This window comes from Fusarium verticillioides, chromosome 1 (genome assembly GCF_000149555.1).
Source record: "Fusarium verticillioides 7600 chromosome 1, whole genome shotgun sequence".
Taxonomy (NCBI): Eukaryota; Fungi; Ascomycota; class Sordariomycetes; order Hypocreales; family Nectriaceae; genus Fusarium; species Fusarium verticillioides.
Window position 1 is genome coordinate 4090371 of NC_031675.1, and position 17464 is coordinate 4107834.

The 17464-nt window shown below is 48.8% G+C and overlaps 6 protein-coding genes across 6 annotated transcripts; 2 read left to right on the forward strand and 4 right to left on the reverse strand.

Moving 5' to 3' along the window:
- The first annotated feature begins 143 nt into the window (after positions 1-143).
- FVEG_00723 (hypothetical protein) lies at positions 144-2731 on the forward strand. Its single transcript, XM_018887318.1, has 4 exons — positions 144-376; positions 454-656; positions 710-2260; positions 2318-2731. Exons 1-4 carry the CDS (start codon positions 303-305, stop codon positions 2437-2439), a joined length of 1950 nt encoding a protein of 649 aa, XP_018743062.1. The 5' UTR covers positions 144-302; the 3' UTR covers positions 2440-2731.
- On the reverse strand, positions 2601-5784 carry FVEG_00722 (hypothetical protein; the record flags this gene model as incomplete). Its single annotated transcript, XM_018887317.1, has 3 exons — positions 2601-5025; positions 5084-5329; positions 5385-5784. 3 exons carry the CDS (start codon positions 5782-5784, stop codon positions 2924-2926), a joined length of 2748 nt encoding a protein of 915 aa, XP_018743061.1. The 3' UTR covers positions 2601-2923.
- Positions 5785-6424: 640 nt separating this feature from the next.
- Positions 6425-7632, forward strand: FVEG_00721 (hypothetical protein). The gene has a single exon (XM_018887316.1). It carries the CDS (start codon positions 6738-6740, stop codon positions 7398-7400), a length of 663 nt encoding a protein of 220 aa, XP_018743060.1. The 5' UTR covers positions 6425-6737; the 3' UTR covers positions 7401-7632.
- On the reverse strand, positions 6660-10375 carry FVEG_00720 (hsp70-like protein). Its single transcript, XM_018887315.1, has 3 exons — positions 10007-10375; positions 9259-9934; positions 6660-9204 (listed from the first exon to the last, which is right to left on the reverse strand). The coding sequence occupies exons 1-3, from the start codon at positions 10072-10074 to the stop codon at positions 7990-7992; spliced, it is 1959 nt and encodes a 652-aa protein (XP_018743059.1). The 5' UTR covers positions 10075-10375; the 3' UTR covers positions 6660-7989.
- Positions 10376-12601: 2226 nt separating this feature from the next.
- Positions 12602-13963, reverse strand: FVEG_00719 (hypothetical protein). Its single transcript, XM_018887314.1, has one exon. It carries the CDS (start codon positions 13777-13779, stop codon positions 12964-12966), a length of 816 nt encoding a protein of 271 aa, XP_018743058.1. The 5' UTR covers positions 13780-13963; the 3' UTR covers positions 12602-12963.
- Positions 13964-14266: 303 nt separating this feature from the next.
- On the reverse strand, positions 14267-17442 carry FVEG_00718 (hypothetical protein). Its single transcript, XM_018887313.1, has 8 exons — positions 17250-17442; positions 16459-17173; positions 16027-16409; positions 15497-15972; positions 15411-15449; positions 15304-15361; positions 14800-15251; positions 14267-14746 (listed from the first exon to the last, which is right to left on the reverse strand). The coding sequence occupies exons 2-8, from the start codon at positions 16728-16730 to the stop codon at positions 14498-14500; spliced, it is 1929 nt and encodes a 642-aa protein (XP_018743057.1). The 5' UTR covers positions 16731-17173; positions 17250-17442; the 3' UTR covers positions 14267-14497.
- Between the last annotated feature and the right edge of the window lie 22 nt (positions 17443-17464).

Sequence of the window (17464 nt, forward strand, 5' to 3'; positions counted from 1 at the left end):
TATCATGCAAAAGGACATCTACCTAAGTATGTAAGCCCACTGTGCTCATGTAAGATTTCACTGGTCAAATCAACTGTGACCCTCTAACACCCCCCAGCTACAGGCGGGGACCGCACGATTCCAATTACTTGGGCGCGCCGCTTAAAAGTCACCAAACAACATTCACAACCGCGTCACCACCAGTCGCGTCTTTGTTTCCGATTCTCATTGTATCGCACCCATACATTTTGACGTCGCGATAAGAGATTCTCTCTCACGAAAAGAAGAAGACACAGAATACATTTAGGAGGAAAATAAACAAAATGGCACCTCGAGGCGCAAGGCGCAGCGAAGTTGCTGAACCGCAGGCCATTTACAAGCTCGGCGAGCGTGGTCGGTGAGTTCATATTGCGCTTCAAACGCGCAAGATTCCACCGTTGCCTATATTTATGCAGGGTCTAATTGTCCTTGTAGCAAAACTGGTGTCGAGTTGATAGACACGGGTAATCGCGATGAATATGGCATGCAACCTTTGGACGACCTTCTTTCTTCTCCACTAGAAAAAGAAACCGGATCTGACCAAAGATATGAGGGCGAGGATGAAGCGCCAAGGAACGACCAATACGAGAGCGACGACGACGACGAAGCTGGCAGTGAAGATATGGATATTGAAACAAGTGCGATCGCAAATGTCTGCAACCATACGATGCATTAACTGACACCATTCTAGTTCCTGGGCCGGGACCTCAGACTGTTCTTAGGGAAAATAGGCAGTATCCCATCCCTCGAAGTCGATCGCCCGTGAAGACTACATTAATGTCTTCCCCTCGACGCAATCCGAACCTCGAACATCTCTCCTCGCCCACGCGCCCACCCTTTTCCAACGATCGCGACGCTACTGTGACCCGGAGAATCGATTTTGGAGCAAAGCCCTCTTTGCGCGGGAAAGCTACAGCGAATGGAGTCAATGGCGGCACTCACGAGGAAGAGGACGCCGATGAAACGGAAGATGCGCCAGAAGCCAGTGAAGCGGGCGACGTTGGGGATGACATGGACCTTCTCGATAAATCTCTTGAATTGGTTGACGACCTGACTAGACACTCTTCAGAGCACGAGTCAGAGCCGGAGCAGGAGCCTGTTAAGACCAACAAAGCATCAGCCAAAGACAAGTCACAACGTGCAGAACCAGAACCCAAAAAGCCAGGGAAACGAGGAAGGCCAGCGAAGGCCAAACCAGTGGAAGAAGAGCCCGTGGGGGAGGAGCCTGTTGAAGAGGAGCCCCAAGAGATCCAGGAGCCAGGCAAGGGCCGAAGGGGACGGAAACCGAAGCCTGCTGTTCAACCTAAGAAGTCAGCCGCTCCCGAATCACGGAAACGACCAGCGCCAGAGGAACCAGGAGAGGCCGAGGAGCATGAAGAGTCAGACAAAGAAGCCTCAGATCCCGAACCTGAACCTGAAGAGTCCCCCAGACAAGCCAAGAGACCACGAACTGAAGCCTCGAAACCACCGAAACCAGCCAAGTCAGCGCCAGCAGCCGAGCCAAAACCTAGGGGGAGACCTGGGCGAAAACCGAAACCACAGACCACAAGTGATGTTGGAGATACATCAATTGCAGCAAATTCACATAGACCTCCTATGCCCAAGAAGCGAGGCCTGGTATCTGTTCGTCATACCCCTGACGAAGTTAAGACGACAAGATCTGGGAGACACTCATTCAGACCCCTAAATTGGTGGGCAGGCGACAAGGTGGTTCAAGAGGAAGAGGAATTTAAGGACGTCTCTGGCCGTGACCGCTTTGTGTTGTCGACCATTAAAGAAATCATCCGCGCACCTCAAGAAGAGCCGCCTGCAAAGCCTAGGACAAAAGCCCGTGGAAGGCCGAAATCCAAGGCTGTGCGGGAAGTTGAAGTGGTTGAGCCTGAAGAGTGGGAGCTGAATCCTGGTGTTGTCAACGCTGAGGTCATCTTGTGGGAGCCTGAACACGAGACGAATCCTCCTGGAGACGAAGAACCAGTTGAGGTTATGGAGGATCGGGTTGCCATATCGGGCGAAGCTATTCAGACTCGTGTTGTTCAAAATGTGTCTTTCCGCATGGCCAAGACACTCACAACCCCTTTCATGGGTGCTGGTGTCGTTGATCTACCTGCTGGCTCTGAAAAGAGGCCAAAGAACTCGCGAAAAATGCACATGGTCTTCTTTGTACATACTGGAAAGGTGCTCGTCACTGTGAACGAGGCTTCGTTTCGACTGAGCGCTGGAGGCATGTGGTTTGTTCCCAGAGGTATGTCAACTTGCTCCCCCTTTTTTGTCAACAGTTGAGTGACTGACTGTGGGTTAGGAAACTACTACAGCATAACAAACGACTACGATACAGATTCTCGCATATTCTTCACTCAAGGGTGTGAAATATCAGCTCAACCAGCGGAACCCGATCAATCGCAAATGTCCATGATGGCTTAGGACTAATTAATATAGAGAAGGCTGTGGGATGCCAATGGTGAACTATTGTCACTTTGTTTCACCATGACAAAGTTGACGAGTGTAACTTTTTTTTAAAAAAAAGCAACTGTTTACTTGTGAGCATCCTTGGAAGTAAAAGCATGAACACGGAGATTCATTATGTCGGATTTGCCTTGGAGGAGACGCCCGTTGACCGGCTTCATGATTTATGTTCGATTAAGGGCTTGTTTAGTTGTATACCATTCATGACAGATGAAATCTCAATTTTACTGCAAGATTCTTACAAACCATACCCGAAACGCAATACCACTGCTGCACCATTGTGAGATGATAAGTATTGTTCATAAGCACCTTTCCGGGTCTTAGAAAATTCTAGTAGACTTAGATAAATCTCAGATATTCCTATTCTGATATAGCATGACAATAGTTAGAGAGGAGTCGTTACAAATCGAAATAAGCCTTCCCAAGCATATGCAACCCATGATCAAAACTCCTCGCTAAGAAGCTTCTTCAAAGTGGTCATTTCTTTATCCCATTTAGTGATCTTGGCTTGGCTATCTTCCAATTTGCGGAGCAAGAAGTTGATACGTCCTGCTGTCTCTGCTGTCTGGCGAGGCAAGCTGCCCAGAAGAGATAATTCGTTTTCAACCTTCTCGATTGAGCGAGCTTCGGCCTTGGACGAATCGCTGAGAACATCATAGTCCATCTTTGCTCTAAGGACACGGTCCTGTAGAAGGACCGAAAATGCAGCTTGGTGCAGAGGCTTGCTAGCTGTGATTGTCATGGGTCGGCCTTGGTGCGTCTTCACCGCGATGAGCTCGGCGCTGACGAGGCTATCAATGGCGGCATCAGCATTTGAGGCAGCCGGGGGTGCTGCGGAGGAGAATGGCGCAGAGAGTGTGACTTCGTTATAACGTAGATTGGGGGTTTGAGCAAGCGACTTGATAAGATGCCAAGCCTGTTGAGAAGAGAATTTCTTGTCCTCGATCTCTGAGGCCTTGCCAAGAAGGTAGATACGAACAATGTCAGTAGCTGTCTCGGAAACGATCTCTTCCATAGCTTGTTTGGGAGACTGCCCAGTTCGTAGGCGCCGGGCGAGGAACTCCAGATCTGTGAGACGGCCACCAAGAGTGTCGATACATTGGTCAAGCTCAAACATATTTGGGCGTGGAATAGGTGATTTTTCGGTTTCTTCATCCCCTTGCTCCTTTCGTGCTTTCTCGTCAGCGGCGAGTTGATCCTTGAGTCGGCTAAGAACAAAGTTCTTTGCGACCTCGGGCGCCAAATCACCAAGGGAAACAGTACGGAAGAGTCTGTCGGGCAGTGCTTTATCCAGAGGCTTTGAGTAGGCCGAGTCGGTGGTAAGGAAGATAACATGTGCGACATTGTTCTGCACAACAGTCGCTGCCCACTCAGCTATCTTGTCGTAGATGATGCTGTTTTCCTCGCCCTTGTGGAGGAAATTATCGATAACGACAACAGGTCTGCGCTCGGGATGAGCTTCCAGCCAAGCGTCCTCAGACAGCTTGTAGTCGCTATCTTTCTTGTTACGAGAGCCAACAGCAACATCTTTGAGGGCGCCGGTCGTGGTTTGCATGATCTTTGTCAACTGAGACTCGAGAGTTTCCGAGAAGCCAGCCTTGACTCCCGTTGTGCTCTGAACAGCAAGATCGATCATACTGCTCATACTGTTGGCCCATGAGAATACAGGACGATAGCCAACGGCTGTAGCCAGACGCTTGATAGTGCCCGCCTCACCCCTGGCCTCTACAATTCGTCTGCAGTCGATCTTGAGCACGTTCCTTCGACCTTCCAAAGCTTGATCCATGACCATCTCAACCTTTCCTGAGCCCTTGGGTCCAGTAACAACGATGAAAGTGTCAGATGTTTCATCAAGCCAGCCTTGCACTTTGTCAATTGCATCTCGTCGGTGATTCCAGACTTCCTCAAGGCCATCTCCTCCCTTGGGTTTGGTTGATAAGCCAAAGTTGCCAGACTGTTTCTTGAACCATTTGTAGATTCGAGAGTCCTTAAACTCTAGAGAATGCTGAATATGAAGCTTGATGAAGAATTCCCGAATGGGGTCGAAAATCAGAACCGAAAGGCCAGCTACGAGAGCAGCAAAGACGGGTATCACAATACGTGGATGGTTTGTCAGCCAATTCCAAATACTATGAGCCTTGACGCGTTTCTCGAAGGACAGGCGAAGCTTAGTTCCGTTCTTGCCACCTCCCAAGACCTCGTTGACAATGAACCCATGCATGCAGTTGCGAGCCATAATTGCGTCTCTTGTTACAGGAAACATGACATGGGCATATCGTGGCGTGACCTTTGAGTCGGTTGGCTGTGGTATAATATCTGCGATTTTTCCATATTTGCGGAATAAAGAGTACAGCGTCTCTTCGGGAAGCTCTTCAGGGGTGGTACCGGGAGTTGGAGGAACAAATTCGATTTTGATGAAGCTTGTAGGGTATCTGTACAGGTCTTCTAACCATGGCGTGCCCTGTACGAGACGGGCGTTGACAGGACGGAAGATGGAGAACCAAGGTTTTATGGGCTTCTCTTTCAATCGAGTTGCTAATTGAGCTGATAGATGAACTGAGTAAGTATATGCGTTTGTGAATCCTGATAGGGCAAAAGATACCTTCAATTTCGGCAGGGTCTATGTTGGAGTTATGCATGAATTTGACATATGCACCTCCATCCTTGAGCCGTGGTAAGATCTCGGTCACCTTTATCGGTAGGTCTTCTGGAATAGCTGTCTTGACAAGGCGAATTGGGTCGAGAATGCCTAAGGAGGATGATTCAAATCGCCTGAGTAAATCCGATACGTCGTTGTCCGACTTCCAAGGACGCATGAGAACGCTGCTGAGTTTGAGAGGAAAGATATCTGAGTTCCATGTCAGCTGACAAGCAGGCGATGGTTCGTTTATGAGGAGACTCACTATCGAAAAAGAGAATGGCTTCATTGGATTGTGTAGTGATATGACCACTCTTGTCAGCACCTTCTTCGGGTGCAATTGGGGGAACCGCCTCCTCGGGGTTGATAACTGTGCTCTCCCACACGCGACTAACAGGTCGGTTTATCGCATTTTGGCCGAGCCGTTGTCGAAGAGAAGCTGCTGCAAAGCCACACCCGAGGGATCTCGATGATATGAGGGGCCGGCGGGCTGCGAAAAGTGCCGCCGTCGCAAGACCTCGGCTTGAAATCATGATGCTTCGATCCCAATAGCGCGCATACTGCAACAGGTCAGGTTGGGAGAATGTCCAGTTCGTGAAGAGATCAAGTTTGTTGATTAGGGTAGAGAATTGTTGGCAGGAAGGGCTAGCTTGGAGCTGTCGCATTGCAGCTAGCTTCCTCCAATGAGGTCATAAGCTGAGAATGGCAGTTAAGTCTCGACTCGACCTGGACTGCCTTGAGATAAAGAGCTACTATGAAGCACGTTTGTATATCTAACAATAAAATTATTCCCCTGAGGCTTAATCTAATATTTAACTACTAAAGTAAGTATGCATTTCTGATGGAAGTCATCATATACTTATAACTCAAAATAAGTATTTGTTTCCTTTTTGGCCTGCGGCTGATATGCCTACCCATGTGAAGATCAACCCCACCAAGCAAATTCATGATCCGATCCATGATATAGAGATCACGACGATGCTTCAATTACTTTACAAAACTCGCTAAGAAATAACCCTATTTAATATTCATATGCCAGAAAGGCCAAGTTAATTACTGTTCAGAGCTTCATATTCGTAGGAGTCTTTGTTAATCTCCCATCAGAGTATAGTATAGTAGGTATGTTGAGAAATGAAGCCCGGTTATCCGTATCAGGGCAGACATCAGACCCTTCACACATACATATGTTAGATCACAGTATGATAATATTTAGACCCGAAAATCCATATGCTACGGCCTAGAATAGCGCATTGACTCTTTTTATAGAAGAATTACGATATGATAACCTTGCAGTCCCTTGTTACCTACCTAGGCAGATCTCGTCGGGAATACGGCAGATCTATTTTTCCTCGGCATCCCTCTCAGCATCGCATTTCATCACCCAAATCTCCAATATCCAGAACAATCTGCGCGCCACCAAGACTCAAATCAAATTATATCGCTTCAATTGGACAGTCGGTTCTGTATTCGTTAAGATTCAGGCTTCAAACACGCCACTCCCTTGCGACATCGATATACTCTCTTCCATCTCCACGAAACTCTGAGCTTTTTCGCACCAACCATCACGAGGGGCTTAAACGAGATATTCAGTTGAATCGATCACTTGTAAATCGTCGCAATGGGTTGGCTATGGTCTTCAACACCTCCTAGCGAGGGCAAGTCAGCTGCACCAGCTAAAGAGACTCATCCTGTCGCATCACCAACAACCGCAACCGCAACCACATCCACAACTTCGGATCCTTCGACAACAGCCCCATCCAATTCCAATACCGATCCTGAAATCCAAAAGTTCATCGATCTCTTTGAAGCTGAGAAGAACGCAAAACCCTCCACAACAGAAGACCAACAACAACAAAATTCGTCTTCCAAACTACCATCATGGCTCACTCTCAAGAAATCCACACGCTCATCCACCCCTACACCCGCCGATATTCCTCCCCGTGACGCCCTCTCCGAAGCCCTGCTCCCAACAGACATGTCCTGTCGTCAAGCCTTCGACCAAGCATGGGCATGCAACTCGATGGGCGGACAGTTCAATGCCGTGTATCGCTACGGTGAGATGAGATCATGCAGTGAGCATTGGGATGACTTCTGGTTCTGCATGCGTACCAAGAGCTACTCTCCTGAGATGCGGGAGAAGGCCATCAGGGATTATTATCGTGCGAAGGAGTTTACAAAGTATGGCCCTGGGAAACCGAGTAGTGAAGATGTCTGGGAGAGTAGAGAGGACAAAGTACCAGAAGGGACAGTATTTGATGAGCCTGTTGAGCCACGAAGTTGATCAACTTGCTCTTGTATTAATAGAGAACTTCCAATTTCCTAACCAAGTTCTGTAATCATTCTCTGTGGCAAAGATTGCTACCCTTCCCTGATAGTAAGTGATCCGAATCCTGCGGACCATTCAGAGACTTCTCCGCGGCGTGGTTAAAATAAACTTAGCAGAAGTCCCCTAAGCTTAGATTAGATTTACCTACACACTTTTATCGCTTAGGGTCGAGGTCCTGAGTTTTCTTTCCACCCCTAGTCCGGGCATCACCATGGCCATACCTCCATGAAGATGTTGTGTAGCAAACCCAAGGTTATGAGTACGTTATAAGAGGTGGGTGCTGCACCAATCGCAACGAGAAAGACATGTGACACAAGGGAAGAGGCAAAGGAGTAGTTATTGTGAATATCTTGATTCATCGATTCATTAAAATACATTGGGTAAAAACCACCGAGCTTTTTCATAACCGTGAAAGTCGCAAAAACAAAACAGGAAAATCTAATCTCATCATATCATCCCATGAAACCCCTAGCCTCCGCATTGTACCATTGGACGCATGACAACTCTAGAAGTCGAGACTGATATTGTTGGGGTATCAAAGAATTTAGTCGACCTCCTCGACGGTGGGACCATCGTCACCACCAGCGCCGGGAGCACCACCAGGGCCGCCAGCACCAGGGAAGCCGCCGGGACCACCGGGCATGCCACCAGGAGCACCCTCACCACCAGCTCCGTAGAACTTCATCATGATGGGGTTGGCCTTGCCCTCGAGCTCCTTCTGGTGCTCCTCATACTCCTCACGAGTAGCCTGCTGGTTGTCGTCAAGCCACTGGACGACCTTGTCGATCTCGGCAGTGAGGGTCTCCTTGTCGCTAGCCTCGATCTTCTCCTCGACCTTAGGGTCGGAGAGGGTGTTACGAAGAGAGTACGCATAAGATTCAAGACCGTTCTTGGCAGCGACACGCTTGCCCTCGGCCTCATCCTCCTCCTTGTACTTCTCAGCGTCGCTAAGCATGCGCTCGATCTCCTCCTTGGACAGGCGGCCCTTGTCATTGGTAATGACAATCTTGTTGGACTTGCCAGTGCCCTTCTCGACAGCGGAGACGTTCATGATACCGTTGGCATCAAGATCGAAGGTAACCTCAATCTGGGGAACACCACGGGGGGCAGGGGGGATACCAGTGAGCTCGAACTTGCCCATCAGGTTGTTGTCCTTGGTGCGTTGACGCTCACCCTCGTAGACCTGGATGAGAACACCAGGCTGGTTGTCGGAGAAGGTGGAGAAGACCTCGGACTTCTTGGTGGGGATGGTGGTGTTGCGGGGGATAAGCTTGGTCATCATACCACCAGCGGTCTCGATACCGAGAGAGAGAGGAGCGACATCGAGAAGCAGGATCTCGTTGGTGGCCTTGCTGGAGGTGTCACCGGAGAGAATCGCGGCCTGGACGGCGGCACCGTAGGCAACAGCCTCATCGGGGTTGATGGACTTGTTGGGCTCCTTTCCGTTGAAGTAGTCGGTGATGAGCTTCTGGACACGGGGGATACGGGTAGAACCACCGACGAGGACAATCTCGTGGACAAGGGACTTGTCGATCTTGGCGTCGGTAAGGACACGGTCGACGGGCTGGATGGTGGATCGGAAGAGATCCTGGCAGAGCTCCTCGAAACGAGCACGGGTGATAGAGGTGTAGAAGTCAATACCCTCGAAGAGAGAGTCGATCTCAATGGAGGTCTGAGCAGAAGAAGATAGTGTTCGCTTGGCACGCTCGCAAGCAGTTCGGAGACGTCGCAGAGCACGGACGTTGGTGCTAAGATCTTTCTGGTATGAGTTAGTCTTACATGTTCCTTATTTTGACCGGTGAGGTTAAATTACCTTATGTTTGCGCTTGAACTCGTTTACGAAGTGGTTGACCAGACGGTTGTCAAAGTCCTCACCACCCAAGTGAGTGTCACCAGCAGTAGACTTGACCTCGAAGATACCCTCCTCAATGGTAAGGAGAGACACATCGAAAGTACCACCACCAAGATCGAAGATCAGGACGTTACGCTCGCCCTCAACCTTCTTGTCAAGACCGTAGGCAATGGCGGCAGCAGTAGGCTCGTTGATAATTCGGAGAACGTTGAGACCGGCGATGAGACCAGCATCCTTGGTGGCTTGACGCTGAGAATCGTTGAAGTAGGCAGGGACAGTAACAACAGCGTTGTTGACAGTCTCGCCGAGGTAAGACTCAGCGGTCTCACGCATCTTGGTAAGGATCATAGCAGAGATCTCCTCAGGGGTGAAGGTCTTGGTCTCGCCCTTGAACTCAACCTCGATGTTGGGCTTGCCACCCTTGTCGACGATCTTGAAGGGAAAGTGCTTCATATCGGCCTGAACCTCAGGGTCGGCGAACTTGCGACCGATCAATCGCTTGGCGTCGAAGACAGTGTTCTGAGGGTTCATAGCGACTTGGTTCTTGGCGGCATCACCAATCAGACGCTCGGTGTCGGTGAAACCGACGAATGAGGGGGTGGTTCGGTTACCCTGGTCGTTGGCGATGATATCACATCTGGGGTAAGATGTTAGTGTCATGCTCCTAATGCAACTCATAAATGGTTTTTTTTTTAGGAGTAAAACTTACCGATCCTCACGGAAGATACCCACGCAAGAGTACGTGGTACCCAAATCGATACCGACGGCGGGAGCCATTTTGTGTGATGTGTGTGGTGTTGTGTGTAGAATGCGTGAAGATTATGTCGTAGAGTAGGAAGAAAAAGGAAAAGAAAAAAAATCGCAGTTGCTTCAATGGAGGATCGCGGTTATTTGAAGACTTTTGAGAGGGTATTTGAGTGTGATGATGTTGTGAGAAAGAAAGACGGAACAGAGCGAGTTGAGCAAAAGGATCTAAATAAAGGCGGGTGCCAAGGTTCGATGCGGTTCTGCGCTGTTCCAAAGGAGCCCACTTTGGAGAGCTTCTCTGGTGTTGCAGGGGGGTCTACCACTTTCTGGGTGCTGCTAGGCGTTGCTGGGGGGCGTGCTTTGGAGGGGCGAGGGGTCTAAAGAAGCGTCTAGCAGCTGCGTGCACCTGGCAGACAGACAGATCTGGGTTCGCCCCACTAAAAAAACTGCGTCTCCCAAACGATGCGCAACCTGAGATGGATCTTTGATTGCTTCTGGCTGATTCCTGATGAGGTATCAAGACACAAGAGCTCATCGTGTTTATTCCCGTAGCTTCCGTCTATTCTCTCTATATCTCACGGCTTCTCCTCGTACCCCATGTCCTATGCCTGATTGTCTTGTGCTCTCATCTTACTGATGTCATGTCCTCATAAACTTTTTGCTTCCCAAATCTTCCAGCGCGGGGCATCCGGGCAAGGATTAGAGCTTGATGTTCTGGCTACATTTCTCGTAGTGCAGATATCACCTAAACATATGTCCTGACTACCTAAGCAGGTAGACACTTTGCCCCACCAATCGACCTCATGTTGGACGGGTAGCTCCCCTCTTCGTGCCCCTCCTCAGACGGCGCTCCCTCATCTTCTGTCGCTCTTCTCTCCCTGGGGTTTAGCACTGCGAAAACTCTAGGTTGCCTCTTCATCATGGAGCGTCATAACGGAAACTGGATAATTTTGTGGCAATCACTGGGAAAATTCTGACAATTGAGGCTTTGGCAAAGTCGGTATATTGAGATTTGCTCCGAAAGAGTCAAGAATGCGCCCGTCTGTCCAACCAGAGACAGGTCAGGTCTTTTGGTGCCTCTTCATGGTATCAAACAGCGGATGTCCATGTGTTGGCTACCGCCACTTGAGTAAGCTCAACTGATTGGATTGCACAGCGTGTATTCGTGATGCAGCAGGGCTGTTTTCCTGCTTGGTGATGCTTCAATAGTGTGGTCCACGTATCTACAGTAGTATTCATACATTATCTTATCACCATGTCACGGCCATCAATTGAATCTCATGGCGCCTCTCAGTCAGATGTCTGCCTCCCGAGCCTGTCTTGCTGTACAGTGACCAATGCTTACCTCGGGATTCATCATCACCGACAACCCTGCCTGTACAGTATCTCGATCGTAAACTACTAGTAGGTAGTCTATCAGGCTGAAATCGATGACCTTGTTGGTACCAACAAACCAACATTGAAGCTCAATTGCTCGCCGTATGTCGATGGCCATGATGAAAGCATACGATCTTTACGCAGTTGACCCCATTATTTTTCTACGTGTGGATCCAAATCTCCAAACCCTTTCCTTTGTTGTCTTTCCTTTCCGTTGCCTCCATCTTTTCAGCAAGCAAACTGACTTCGTCTTCCTAGCGCTTCCACGGCCCTCTGTGCATCCACTTGGGCTCGCGAGACCCCAGGGCTGAGGCGTGGCGTAGGAATTCGAGGGCCCCTCTGCCCAGTCAGCTTCTTATCTGGGCATGCTGGTTGTCAGGCAACCGGCAGAACCCCTGAGAGGCCCATTTCAAGTTATTGCGTGTGTAATCAGTCTCGTCGTTGGGTTTTGGGTTTCACTGCGGCAGCATCATCAAGGCACCGCTGTACCTAAGCTGTAAGGTACAGCTGGTGGACAGGTAGCTCAGAGCACAACAGCTCATCCTGGCAGGGCAATCGTGGTTCCAATTGTTGTTAACACTCGCCTCATTTCATTATCTTCCTTATTCTTCTGCCTTCTCTAAAACTATGGGTCAGTTGCCTCTCGTCTTCTGTTCTCGCTTGGAGGCGACCCCAAACAATTGGATCGTGTGTGGGGTTCCATGTCGTGATTAGCTCCATCTATAAACCAGCTTGTCTATGCATGATTAGCCAGCTGGCTTGGGGAGCTAGGGGAGGTCAGAAAACTTGAGACATTTATGCCAAATGATGAAAAGACTTGGGCATTTCAGTCTAAGTTTAGGGGAGTCTCTACTGAGTTTATTTTAGTACCCTCTTCTAAAGTCTTGTATTTTCTTGTTCCTGAGGGCTGGATCCTCGCTTCTGACCTGCATTTACCCTAGAGTCCTTGACACCCGATTTTAAAGCACTTGGACAGGACTATGATGAAGGATTCAGGTCTGCTGATTTTCCTGTGATAGATCGACATGGGACAGATAGACTTTTGAATTGTTGTTGTAATATTCGTGATGACTCTTTCCGCATGTGCTTCTTCAGGCTGCGATTATCGCCCGATGTTTGGTATGACGTCTCAACCGTGATACTGACTATTAGATAGGTACATGTTTTCGTCGAGTCCGTCACTCAACGTCAAAGAACGACAGAACTGAACATGATAGTGATATAAGCTCAAGGTATTTGCTAAAATTTAACTTGACATGGTAAACTGCTATCGAGCTCTTGATCCGCTGCACCACAAGTAACCCACACGTTGGAACAGTAAAGGCAAATGCAATGCAACTGTTATAAGACTCGAGAGCTCTATTCTAAATATAACTACCTACACCATCCCCACCATCTAAAACACATAGTCTTCCCGTCCCCTGTCAGTAGTTGCAAGATAAGAGCATCCAATGGGGGTAGAGCTCATGTGAGACTGCCTATAGACTGAGGTAACTCCGTGGTTCTTCTCGCCTATTCGCTTCGCTTATAATCAAGACCAGGCTACTGCCTTGCAATGAACCCCGGTAGATCGTGTTCTTCGATCATAAGCATTGACTTGTCCGCCATCCTCGAACTTGTCTCGGTTGCCGATCCACCCAAGAAACCATTCCATATCTTCTGCATCACGTTATCTGTGCTCAACAACTTACTTCCTTTCAAAGCCTCCTCATCCTTTTCACCCACTACCAGCAGGACCTTCTTTGCAGCCGGAAAGCCATCGACAACATGCCACAAGCATCCAAAAACCTGATCACTTTCCTGCTCCGCGTAGCCGAGCTCCGAGAGTACGCAGGCGAGATGCTTGACCCTGCGGGTGTCTTCCCGCCGTAAGAAATACACCATTGCCGAGTTGAAACCGTAGATGTCATATGCCTCTAGTTCGCCTGCTAGATATACAGCGTCAAGGTCGAAATTGAACCACACGCGCGGTGGTTCAGATACGGGCGTATCTGAGAGGAGCTTGGATATACGCCAGCCAAAGGCAAGCTCATAATGCTGCAAGGCTAGATATCGTGCCTCGCGGTTGATGTGCAATAACACAGGCACCGATCTTCCATGCGACCGCTGATTTAGCTCAGCAAGTCTTTGATCAAGCCGTTCGTCGCGCTGAAGACAGCAGACGACGGTGATGCGGGGTTGAATGAGGCACGACCATATTCGTAGACGCAGCTCAGGCGGTAGTTGTGCGAATTGAGGAAATTCGGTGAGAGTGGATGACGAGTTGACTTGCGACGAGAGGCCATCGTCAAAAGTGCGAAACTCGAGCCAAAACGTTGGGTTTGGGCTTTGCTCTTCCTCGGTACTGATATCGCTCATACTTATTATTGGTTACAAGGGGTGTCGGTCAATTGGTTGACAGAGGTGGACTATACGATACGACATGAGCTGATTATAGAGGATCCAAAAGAATGACAAAGCGAATGATCTGTGATGGTCAGTGGGGTGAAGAGAAATGAAGAAAAGAGAGTGTGTCCCTGCATGGAGTATTCCTAGATCCAAGGTCAGGCGATTTATCTCCGCCAACTTCCACTATCTATCAGCGAATCACTGTTTGGTTTCAAATTGGATCCAGATACGCACAAGCCGTTGGTGATTCGCGGATATAAACATTCATCTTTGTCCCTCGGTAATTTCAAAGAAGGTTGATTCTGGTACTCATTGATTCACAAGGCTCTTCGAAAATCATCATCTTATATAGGTAATTTAGATTCATTCGATTATCTCCTTGCCGAGTGTGACGCCGCTCGAGAACCTCACTTACCCCTTCACCAGCAGCTGGGGTAAAGAATCATAGTTTAGAGAAATCCGAGATACACTTTTATATTCACGGACTAAATAGAATTGATCAGGTAATTTAGTAGCATGAATCATGTTCTAGAATTGTTTGCAGTGATGGCCCAAGACACTCAGAGGCATGCTCCGGAACGATGATGATCGAGTCTAATCCAGTTCTATATCCGCACAGGAAATTCCTAACGCTAAATCATATCCAACCGTGGAACCTTTCTACCCGCCTTCGTCCTATCCCAGGGGGTCATACCTGCTGGGAGCCCTGCAAAGGTCTCGTGGCGTTGACGCCCTGATCAGAAGCTACAGCTTCCGACCATGCTCCACTGTGCGAGCTGTTGAGCCTGTATGCATTTTTCTCAATCTTCAACTTTTCCTGGCCTCGTACTAGCTTGAGGAGATAGGAACCCTTCACCACAATGTCTGTAGGACCATCCTCTCCAGGGGGACCTTGTCCAAGCTTGACGTTTCCGATGAACCAAGTAACTGGGAATGCCTGATCCTGAATTAGTTCCCGTCCAAGATATGAGGAAAATCCTTTGAACTCACCAGTGCGACGAGAGGGGTGATGGCGACAAACGCCCAGACAACACCCATCTTGGCTTGATGAACAGCCTGTTCATTTGCTGCACCACCAGAGGAAGAATGCACGCTGCTGAAGTCGCTATGGGAGTCCAGCCCAGAAGTGTTGTTGAAGACTGTAGACATGATAGTCAAGCCGATAGTACCACCAAAAGGGATGGCAACCGCCATGAGCCCAATGACGGAGGCGCGCAAGTGTCGAAAAAGACCAATGCCGTGAAGTGGCGAAGCCATGAAACGCATACCACTACCGCAACCAACAAGGGCCATCATTCCATAGATGACGCTCAGCCTGTTGGCGTAGATCGCCCATGCAAGAACTCCCAGACCGACAGCTTCGGTAAGTGTCCCTAGAAAGATACAGGGAAACGTCATGCGAGGCCACTTGTTGCACATGAAGGAGCAGATATAAACACCGGCTGTGAAGGTATTAATACGTAATTCAAGTCACAAATATCATACGAAACGAACCTCCGAGACCAGGGACAAAGTAGAGAAGCTGGACGCCAGCCTCGTCAGAGTCGTAACCCTAAACATCGTTAGCAAGGAGTTCGTGTGTTGATTTGAACAAGACTTACCCTGACTGCAATAAAGTAGATGTTACAGAAGTAGAGTACCTGAACAAGTCAGAAAGGGAACGATCAACGGTAAACGATAGCCTTACAGCATACATGCCAATTCCTGTGGCACACTCGCAGTAGAAGAGAAGTCCAATATCACGATTTGAGATTAGTTCCCAGGGGAGCATTGCTCTCTGCCAGGGCAGCTTCTCGGCCATGGTATTTCCAGGGGCAAGGAGATACTCCCAGTAGCAAAAAATGCCAGCAAAGATGATACCAAGCACCAGAGGAACAATGACAGCGGGTGATGACCAAGAATATGTCGCGCCACCCCAAGTCAAAGCCAGAATAACGAGGCCAAAGCCAAAGATGAAAAGAAGCTGGCCACCAACATCAACAGTCTTGAGACGGGCGACGAATTTTGTTCGCCGGCCAGTTTCAGCTGTCTCGTTGAGCTCAGGGATGGGCTGAGGACCGAGAAGCTCCTTGCGTAGGACAAAGAAGACTATGATCAGAGCGACTGCGGCAATAGGGAGGTTGATGGCAAAGCACCATCTCCAGTCAGCATTTGTGAGATATCCTAAGTCGATGTTAGCTGTATTCAAACAGTAGATATGGTTTGGAGTAGTCTCACCACCGATGACTGGGCCGAGTCCATATGAGATACCGCCAACGAGTGAGAAGATGGCCCAGTTCTTTGCGTTTTCTTGCAAAGAAACTCTATCGGCAAGAATAGTCCGGACAACGACATTGAGGCCAGCAGCAGCAAGTCCTTGAAATCCACGACCCAGAAGCAGAACTGGGAAGGCATTTGTTGGGGCCCCAGTACACAGGGCACTGCCAATGAGCATGAGGATAATGGCTGCATTGATAGAAGCATTGCGGCCAAATACATCAGCCATTTGAGCCCAGAAAGGGATGAACGCTGCAGAAGTGAGGTTGAACGCTGAGACGATCCAGTTGAGCTGTGAGATCTCCCCAAAGTCCGAGGCAATCCACGGAAGAGCACTAGCGATGCTGTTTGAAAATGTCAGTTTCATTCTGCAATTTTCAGATCTTTCCATACATTGTCGAGTCGAGTGCTTGAAGAGCAAAGGGTGCCACTAGGCCTAGGATAATCTTCCATCGGTATATCCTCGCGGCCTTCTTTTCCGATGCACACGCAACACATTTCACAGACGAAGATTCATACGCTTCCATATGTCGACATTGTGGTTGTTGAGGTGCTTGCTTGGTAGCGTCAGATCCTGTTTCTTGCAATTCCATTGGCACCGGGTTTGTTTGCGCTTGTTTGCGCTGCTGACTGGCCTTGATGGCCTTTCGAACCAACGAGATCATAGTGCTATAGAAGATGTAAGAGAAGCTGATCGAGAGCTGTGCCAGTTAAAGACTGAGCTATGGTCCGCAGTTGAGGCGATTGAGTATAGGAGGAGATAAAATCATGATGATCGACCCGAGATCGCGGCATGAAATCTTCTGATATTTATCCATCTTGGAGGCAGCCTGAACAATATTGGAATCTCCATAATTGCTGATTGTTCGCATTCTCTCCTATCTACATACGTTGCAGGTTGCGTAGAGCGCGGGTCGAGAAGGCGAAGCATGCAACTCGCAAAGACAAGCAATCGAATGAGGTTTCCTATTCAAGAGGAATACGAAAAACCAAAGCCAATAAGAAGTGCTACAATGTCCCAACGCGGTGGGATTATTTGTCCGTAAGTTGATGCGAGATGAGGTTCGTAGGGCTGTGTTCGAACCGAGATGTAGTCTCGAATGGCTAACTAGAATCGGTTAGTGCATTGCTCGAATCGCTATCCCTTATGGGATATATTGTTCAACAATGTTATGCCGACTCACTTGAGCATCTCAATACGAGACCTTGATGATGGATTGTACTAATACAACTCGATTGTACGGGCTACGGCATCTAAAAAGCTATCGCACTCGGAAAGTAGAGCCATCAATCATCATGGCTGGTTAGTTATGTGTTCAATAATTCAATCTCAAGACACATAGGATCACAAAACGTCACCATCTGAAGGTTTCCAAACTTCCATATGGAGTAAACCATA